This window comes from Leptidea sinapis, chromosome 19 (genome assembly GCF_905404315.1).
Source record: "Leptidea sinapis chromosome 19, ilLepSina1.1, whole genome shotgun sequence".
Classification (NCBI taxonomy): Eukaryota; Metazoa; Arthropoda; class Insecta; order Lepidoptera; family Pieridae; genus Leptidea; species Leptidea sinapis.
In genome coordinates, this window is record NC_066283.1 from 8,457,209 (window position 1) to 8,467,589 (window position 10,381).

At 34.1% G+C, this 10,381-nt stretch overlaps 1 protein-coding gene across 1 annotated transcript; it reads left to right on the forward strand.

Annotated features, from left to right (window-relative positions):
* Positions 1–8,473: 8,473 nt before the first annotated feature.
* LOC126969701 (uncharacterized) lies at positions 8,474–9,367 on the forward strand. Its single transcript, XM_050815248.1, has one exon. It carries the CDS (start codon positions 8,474–8,476, stop codon positions 9,365–9,367), a length of 894 nt encoding a protein of 297 aa, XP_050671205.1.
* The last annotated feature ends 1,014 nt before the right edge of the window (positions 9,368–10,381 follow it).

The following is a 10,381-nucleotide window of genomic DNA, read 5'->3' on the forward strand; positions in this document are numbered from 1 at the left end:
CATCAATTGAAAAGTGATTAAGAAAATAAAATGTGAAATATTTTAAACCTTGCACTTTTGATTCCACTCATTGTCTAGTTGATTAGTTTATTTTGTATTGACGATGTTCTTCCCGTCAGTAATCAATTTTATTTACACTCTATGTTTAACAGAAACCTCATACATATTATGGCTTATTTTGATTAAATATAAATAAAACTCCTGTATGTATAGCACTTCGCACTTCTATGTGATTTTGCTCGCAAAGTTTTTTTTAAAATACATGACCCGGATTATACTCTAATTAATAATATTATAATCGGGAACGAACTCACAACTGGTTACTCAATGGCAGCAACGCAAGTTCTATCATCATCATAATCATATCATCACAAAAAATAAACTACTTTCTTTATATTTCACCCAAACCAACTTAAAACTAAAACATTTCCGAGCTTAAATGTATAGCCGATACAGAAAATTATATAAGAACACTAGCTGACCCAGCAAACGTTGTATTGCCATAAAAAGTAATAAAAAAAATTAAATAAAAATAGATGATGACCGATTCTCAGACCTACTAAATATATCATACATAAAATTTATCGTACTACAATAATCATTATATTCGATTGCTATATTGCAACTCTATTGCGTGTCTGTGGATGGATTAGAATAAACATTAAATCGCGAAACAAAAGTAACTGCTGATCGTAGATGGGTGAAAATTTAAAATAATGCTGACTCATAATCAAACAAATTTAAAAAAAAATGTCAAAAAAATTAACAAAAAATTTCGTGTGGACCACCCTTAACATTTAGGGGGATGAAAAATAGATGTTGTCCGATTCTCTGACCTACCAATACCAATATGCACTCAAAATTTCAGAATTGAGAATCGGTCAAGCCGTTTCGGAGGAGTTCAAAGTTTAACACCATGACACGAGAATTTTATATATTAGATTTTATGTTAGTGGCACAAAGAAACCATAAAAAACACAAGTAAAAAATATAGTAAAAGATGAGACATTACATTTAAAATAAGCACAATAATTATTTTAAACAACATTTAAAACTTACTGAGAATATTATTACCTTATTGTTTCAAATAAATCTTATAAACTACAGAATAAAGTAATATATTACTCTTACACCGTATTATATTTTTATCCAAAATTTCTTCCGCAAAGTTATTTAATTTAATAAATATAACTTACACAAACACTTCAAAAATTCATATTAAGTAAACAATAACAATAGTTATATGAATAATAACATAACTTAAACAAGGTAACATAAAAGTATATAATACGTTATGCCGAAATAAAATAAACATAAAAATTATGTGAATCTAAACTTAATTTATACCTAATATAATGTCAATACGAATTAGGTCTCATGTAGTAATTATAGTATATAAGTAAGTAATTAAATCTTTATTTGGAACAAACACTACAAATACACGTGAACATTTACAAAATATAATAATAATATGAAAAAACTTATCTAAAAAATTACTATTATATGCCTAAAGTAATTAAAACTAACATACATTAAAAACTAAAGTAAGGCTTATTCTATATCAACATATAAGGTGGTGTTTGCAATGTTTTGTCCCAAAAAGGTTTGCCACTCAGCATATTAGTTGGGTATCACCCGACAATGATTTTCAGTAGCTATCTTCAATATGGCGGCCGTCGCGATTATAGCCACAAGTGCTTCCATTATTAAATGCAATAATTATGTAATTAATAATAAATAAATGATAGTACTCAAAACATAAGGTAAAAAATAATATTATAGTAGACTAGCAGTTATTAATTAGATATAAATTGATTATATAATATATAAAATTCTCGTGTCTCGGTGTTTCTCACCAAATTCCTCCGAAACCAAATTATCACCAACTTCAATATTTCAAACGGAAAAAATAATTTTTAACTACCTTGTTTGAAGTCGGTCCAAAAAGTCGTCTGATAAGTGACAAAAATATGAGGTTCAAAACACACAAAAATTCCCCCCAGCAGCAGCAGTTTGAGCAGTTGGGTAGTAATTACTAAATAAATATAAGGAAACTTTGACATATTACCTAGTTCGCTATCGCAATTTTATCACAAAAATAACTTCTAAATTACTTTTTAAAGAGCTCAATTCGATATTGTATATGATTTACAAAGATGTTATTATGAAACGCATGCAATATACCCCAGTTGGGTTTTACCTCTCTCACAGTGTGGACAGGAAAAATATTAAATTATACCATCATAATATATATAAGAAGTGTGTAACGTATTACTACATTTACATCAGAACTTGAGTTTGCTTCTTCTCGTGAGGATTTGAAGTGAAAATGAAGAATTTTTTGCACATCACAGTTTTCGCCGCTATTCTTTTGATATGCATCGTTGATTCAATGCCTACCTCCGGGTAAGATATCTTTAATATTAATTTTATTTACCATTATCATCAGAGATGCTTAAATTCTGATATTGTGTACTCTTTATTTTGCAGAAGCAGTAATGTGCAACCATTTTCCAACAACCTAAGCCAGGTACTTTTTTTTTAATTAAAAATAGGCAAGTGTATCTATAATAACAAATTAAACGATAATGCATTATCTCATATTAAAATATGAAATTTACCATTTTTATAAATATATAAATTATAATCTCTTAATAAAATAACATTTACGTGTAAATACTTTACATCACTAAGTATTGTTATAAAAGTCGAAGTGATTTGGACATAGTTCCTGAAAAACGTTCCAAGCCACAAACATCACATTTTAAGGAATTCGTGTTTAAAGTTTAATAAATATTAGTGTATTCCATACATGTGGGTTGGGCTACTAAGTTATGATGTCATTACAAGAGTGACAGTAGGGCTGCCATTTTTTGTCAGTCTGTTAATATGAATCATGTGACCAGTTTTGTGTTCTTAACTCAATTTCAACATGATTGTGGTTTAGAACGTTTTTGTGGAATTATGTCCATTTATAAACTAAACTTAATGGCAGACGTCGCTATACAAAATTTGAAACATATACTTAGAATATAAACGTATATACGACCTGACAGCCCGTTATTGTGTTCGTTAACTAGTTTTAATGTGATATTCTAGTTCTTGGTTTTTATATTCAAAATACTAAGGTGCTAATGCCAAGTGGCTGACTTCTTACGACTTGTAAATCATAATCGGTTATATTAACAATAGTTCGCATTGTTTTTTTTCTTACTGTATTTCCGTTAGAGATGTTCTTTTCTCTCGCACGTTTTGTTCCTCTTTACGCTAGTATATTATTGTAAACAATAGAGATATGAGATGTCAATTGACATGATTGAAGTCGTGTTATTTCTTATCTTACCAACTACTTGTTTTTTCCTCAATACATATAAACATTGTATTTATATTGTTATTTAATGATAATACGACTATCCTCTAGCCTTTGACATGGATCCACATAAAATAGAGGGCAAATACGACTCTTACTCAAACAATGAGCACATTGCTACCAATGGCTAGATCTTAATAGATCAGCTCAATAAATAGTCTAGAAAATTAAATTCCCTATAAAATGACGTAAATTTGTTCCAAAACTATTATCCAGCCTGGAGCAAGCTCGAAAAAAAAATTGAAAACAATTTTTTTTTAATTGAAGTGTTGAAAAATATATCAATTTACGTTAAATGCCTTTTAGAATCTTATTAGGATTTTTGTTGGAACACTCTTATAAAATTAACTGTAGATAGTTTAACAATGAATGACGATTTTAGAATTTTACGTTACATAAGCTCTGATATCCTGGCACTCGCAAAATTTCATAATCCTAGGTGAATGGGAAATCAAATATATAACTTTTTAACTATATGATAAAATGATAGGCTTGAATTACCGTAACTTAGTTTGGAATTTTAAATTTAACGGATGTTAGAATTAATTTATGTGAGCTTAATTTTGATAGTTCAAAGTGGTATTATTTTAGCTGAGAACATTCCTTTAAATGTCAAAAGAATCCTTTGTGCTTTAACTTTCCATGTGTTTTTTGCGTTCCTGTTTGTTTTTTTGAACGTAAACTTGATTTAAACAACATGAGGGCTGGTTCAAAATCGAGGACAATGAACTTGTATTATTCAGTGCGTTTGCCTTTTCATCAGTAATATAACCCGAAACATGTTTTAAATGAAAGAGGTTAATATTTATGATCGAAATATTTATTATATCTACACATAATAAGCATAAATTCAGTTGAAGGACATTTATTGCTAATAATATGTTAGGCTCGATTGGAAACGAAGTTATAAGAATAATATAAATTATATTAAATTTGGTGTTTCAGAATCAAAGACCGAAAAGAGATTCATACTACGAACACCACTCCAGCAGTAGTTCGTCGTCTGTGAGTATAATAATATAAAATTTGTGGATTGTTAATCAATGTATTAGTTTAAATAAAAAGGCTCACCCGCCTTACTAATAAACTTGCTTTTAAGTTATGCCTTTATATAATAATAATATAATATAATAAACAAAGAATATGCAAAATGTTTACAAATAGACATTTTGCTTTGATTGGTTTATTGGGACGTATAACGTTACGCGCGTTTATTTGCAAGGCTGTTTGACTTTCGGAAAACTTGACAATGTTGTCAGCGATAAAGTCAACATTTTGCATAATATTATTGTTTATTCTCCGGTATAATTTTATACCAAGTTTATTTGTAAGGCCGGTAAGCGGTACACAAGTGTATGTTAGTCTTCGCTTCTTCTACGAGATCATTATATTTCGTTCGGTCCCTACCTTCCCTTTTCCAATTTTTTTTCTTGACTAGACACAGGTCAGACGTTTCTCTAAACCATATATCCACCGCGTCTTGAAACTGCTTGGGCGTCTTTTAAATAATATCCAGTTGGTTATTATTTCCTCATAGTACTCAATCAGCACGAACACTACCCTCTTGCATCGTCACCACCGCTGAAAGCATTTCAGCTTACACAAAACTATAAGTTTCCGATTTAGGCTGAGAAACGTAAGTGACAGACAGATAATGCAAGTAAGATAATTATTCTCTATTTTTATTTGGTTCTACGGATTTTGATTCGGATTCTATTAAACTATATAAAATACTATCCAGATTTTTTTCATCACTAGAAACAATCGATCCCTTAGAACTTTTCTGTCCGCTGTTTCTAGTATCTACGGCACAACTTGGTAAACTTCAAATAAAACGCGTACACCTTCCTGTAGGCCGGTAATACATATGCGGTTTTGATGCTGTTCTGGTGATGAAGAAATTATGGGTATATATTCACTTTCCATTGGATGAACCATACATTGGCTTGTTCCCTTAGTCTCATGAAAAAAATAGAACTAACTAGAAGTGTTCCTATTCTGGTAAGCACAATTCTGCCAGCATGGTACATACAATTCCTATTCGAGAGTATATTAGAGAAGTAAATCTTTATTTCTATCTGAAAAAATACAGTAATTCTCCCATCTGTTTCGTGTCTGAGGTGTGACTCGCTTGTCTTCGAGTTTGCGAACTCTTATTTTTTGATTGGTTAAATTCTCTTAAGAAATATGTATATATAATAGGCAAAGACATTCTATTTTTTGTAGAAATGGCGTGTACTTAAACGCTTTGTAATTCTTCTCAAATAATTGTCTGTCTCTGTCACAGCATATTCAGCTTCTACAACAGCTTCAAATATAATTCCTTAAATGTTTTGACTTATCTTCTTTCTTATTTCCATGGAGTGTAACAGTGGTCCTGTGTTTAACAAAAATGTGGAAAATCTGTTTTTACGTAGGTTTTTACATCAAATTGTATTGTGAATATGTTGAATAGCTTTCTCCTGCAGACACGGATGTCATTACCATATATACTCATACAAGTAGTTGGCCGTTGCATTTTCAACTAAAGGTTTTATCTCAATAAAATGTCAACAGAGAGAGTTATCATACTGAAACATGCAGGGCAAGCCTGTCAGCCATTAAGTTAGCATAGCGACATGCCATTCTGCACGGACGCACGCCAAGAAAGGGAAGATATTAGTAGGATTTGATAACGAAGATTTTGTTACAAACAAGGAAGAATATAATATGATCCACGGATTGTTGGTGCTGCGTTGGAGCAAATTATTTTGCTATTGTTGTATACATTATAAATGATACGAATGACCAATGCTTCTACTTCTAAAATATATCTCTTCACTTTGTTTCTTATTTGCATGATTTGTCAGAATTGTATCTGAATCCAAATTTCAATTTGTATAATTTATATAATTGGTTTCATATTTATTTGCTGAGTCGTCAAAAATTTTACGGTCTAGTATTTTTCATCGTGGAACCATCTGGAATTTATTTTACCCTAGTGAGTTTTTATGATTGCTCATCTGTAGATACATCTTTATATCCGTGTACACGTTTTTTGCAGGTGTTTGAAATATTCCGAGGTTAATTTAATTGCGAAAGTAAACATTTTTTTACAAATAATCCATAGTTCGTTTAATGCTGATAAAATATACTCGATCAAGTACATTCATGTAAAATATTGATATGAGTGCCATTCTTGTCAGAGTTTAAGTAGAGTACTAGTGATCAGGTGACAAGGAGAAGGTGGTCAAACTATGCTAGCTTAAGAACTGATCATGGTGACAATATAAATATTAATTTATTAAAAAGAATCGGTACTTAAACCGTTGAATCTTACTACGATGGGCCCATTTCTATCCTCGCCCATTTATCAATGTGCTTTCAATTCATAAGGTCGGTGAATGCTCTTGTGACTGTGATGGTTGTGATAAGAGATTATGTTACGCTCATTTGTCCATTCTCTTCAGTTCTTCTTCTTTCTTCTTTAAAGTCATTTTGTTACAGAAAGAAAATATATGATTTAGTTAATTAATTATTAATTTTTTATTTTTAGCACAGCGAATCAAGTTCGCACACAAAATATTGGAGTTCCGGACAACTAGCACATAATTTTATAATTGTTGGCACAGGACACGGAAATATTAACCATATTCATACGGGTTAGAGTAATAGATTCGTCAATTATTTTAAACCATAATATAAGTTATATCATGTATTGTTTAAGGAGTATTTCTATGTTTACATAATGCAGTCATTACTGAGAAATTATAAAAAATATTTTACTACAAAATGTTTTTATTTTAACGAAAAAACCCACCTTTTAGGAGTTGACCGATAGAAATCGTCATGCTTCCAATTATAGAAGGCTTTATTACGCCATTGTAAATGTTAGTTAGGATGATTGACGAAAATGTTGTGAAACGCCGAGAAAAACAAGAAGTATGAGAGCAAAATGTTCTCCTTGTTAACATAATTATATTATGGAGGACAACACAAACGTACGGATCACCAGATATTAGGTGATGATCGCTGCCAATCTTTTGCAACATCAGAGGAATCACCTGAGGCGTTATCATAGGTTCGAGAGGAATCATATTCTTACGGGGTTTTATGAAGGTATGCATGTTAAATCATCCTGGAAACACCATGTAAGGAAGATCATTTTATACATGACAGATATAGTTCCCTGAAAACCAAACTCTGGAAGAATGCCACACATGCAGATGGTAATGAAGTTGTCTAAAATTGTACCCTGTGGTGTGAAAACAAATTCACATGTAGGATTCAAACAGCTCTTTGAAAAATTCCCCGTGATAAATACTGTAGAATATTTATGTTTATTAAGAAAAAAAAAAATGCTGGGAAAGTTTCTTGCGCTGCTTCTTCTCTCTCACAGCACCATTTGTTTCCGAAGCGGTAGTAGTATCTACTTGTGGCCGATACATACAGTAACACGTACACTATACCTCACATTCATTTACACAACACATAACTGTTATTACTATCTATTTACTATTTATTATTACTAATTATTATTATCTATAATATATATTGTCTTACACTACAATAACTACAATATTAATATTCACAAACATACAAATTAATATTAACAATAATCCCACATATAATATTCAGTATTGTGCAGTGGAAATCCACCGCTTGTAACCGGTGAATATTGCGCCTGCGCAGAACGAATATCGTTCAACGACCCGCGCCCGCGCCGGTACAGTAGTCGTGTCTTGATCATTCGCCGCGAAGCCCGTGTCGCTTGTCTATAATATTTACCTACTTCGCAACTGTCGTGTCTTGATCATTCGCCGCGAAGCCCGTGTCGCTTGTCTATAATATTTACCTACTTCGCAACTGTCGTGTCGTAATATCTGTACCTCTAATTACTGTGTTTTCTCCTTCTTTCTATATTGTAATGGTTAACTTCATGTGTATCAGTCTACTTAATGTGTGTGTGAATTGTTAAAGTATATTAAACTGTCATAGTGTTAGAATTGAATTAGTTTTATTAAATCGCCATCAATACCACCATATCACTACTGATAGCCACCCAACGACCATAACTGGTGACCCCTGAAGAACACAAGTATACCAGATAATCCAGGTACCACTATGAGTGATAGCAGTGAATCTGTAACAGATGTTGGTTCGCGTAAGGACGACAACGTGACAACGCGACGAACTCGACGAGTGCGCGTTTCCACTGAGCGTGAAAATAAAGGAATGCAGATTATAAAAATTAAAGTTCCCCCGTTTTCACCCGAGGATCCGGAATTATGGTTTGCACTTCTAGAAGGTCAGCTTCTAAGCCACTTTATTACTGATGACGTCACAAAATTTTATAATGTGACAAATAATTTAGACGTGCAGTTTGCAAAACATGTGAAGGATGTAATTATTAACCCTCCACCTAACAATAAGTACGACAAGATTAAGACAGAGCTTATTAAGCGCTTATCCGCTTCGCACGAGAAAAAGGTTAAGCAATTGTTGACGCACGAGGAGCTCGGTGATAGAAAACCTTCACAATTTCTGCGACATTTGCAAGACTTGGCTGGCCCTTCTGTACCTGATGACTTTCTCAAATCCATGTGGTCCAACCGACTCCCGCACAATATCCAAACAGTACTGGCGTCACAACAAACCCAATCTCTGGAGCAGCTGGCAGACCGTATCCATGAGCTCACGTCACCATGTAACGTCGCCGCTGCTTCCTCAAGCAGGGCATATACATCGAACCAGTCAGATGAGATTGCGGAGTTAAAGAAGATGGTTCAGCACCTGAGTCTTAAGCTGGAAGAGCACACTAAGACTTCTTGCTATTCTATGGACCGCTCGAGACCACGTGACCGTCGCCGCTCATCATCGCGACACCGGAACCGGTTAGAATCCAGCTATCGCAAGTTCCCTGTGTGCTGGTACCATAGCAAATTCGGAGCACAGGCGCATAAGTGCCTGAAACCATGCGACTACAACAAGGCGGGAAACGCCGCCGGCAGTCGGTAGTGGCGACAAACGACTGTCCATCGTATAAGGGTCGCCTCTTCATCACCGACCGCAATATGAATGTCCAGTTTCTGGTGGACACCGGCAGTGATCTTTGTGTCTACCCTCTCTCTGCGCTTCGTGAACGTCGAGCCAAAAGTAACTTCGAGCTCACCGCGGCCAACGGGTCTGTTATAGATACATTTGGTTTTATTGAGCTCAACTTAAATCTAGGCTTACGGCGCAATTTTCCGTGGAGATTTATTGTAGCTAATGTAACCAAGCCAATTATAGGCGTTGATTTTCTTGGTTTTTATAATTTAATAGTAGATTGCCGACATCAACGCTTACTAGACAATACTACAACCTTGTCAGCAAATGCTTGTATTGCTAATAATAATGTGTTTTCTGTTAAAGTTCCAACAGGCGACACGCGCTTTCACGCTATTTTGAGTAAGTATCCGGAAATCACACGTCCCGCAGGTACGCCTGCGTCTCCAAAGCACAATACGGTACACCACATTAGGACCACACCCGGCCCTCCTATTTCATGTACCCCTCGCAGACTGGCACCGGATAAACTTAAAATCGCCAAGCAGGAGTTTGAACTCATGCTTAGCAATGGTACAGCGCGTCCCTCTGATAGTCCCTGGTCTTCTCCCTTACACCTTGCACCCAAGAAGGAAAACGGCTGGCGACCTTGTGGTGATTATAGGATGCTTAATTCACGGACCATACCTGACCGTTATCCTATTAAGCACATCCATGACTTCACCCACGCTATTTCTGGATGTACTGTCTTCTCGACAATTGACTTAATGAAGGCCTATAATCAGATTCCCGTTTTTAAGGAGGATATACCGAAAACCGCGATCACTACTCCCTTTGGCTTGTATGAATTTCCCTTTATGACCTTTGGTCTAAGGAATGCTGGTCAAACTTTCCAAAGGTTTGTTGATGAAATGACGAGAGGCCTCGACTTTTGCTACTGTTTCCTTGATGATTACTTAGTCTTTTCAAGGAGCGAAGCCGAGC

Coding starts and splice junctions, on each gene's coding strand:
- LOC126969701 (XM_050815248.1), top strand. CDS start 8,474: ATGAGTGATAGCAGTGAATCTGTAACAGATGTTGGTTCGCGTAAGGAC.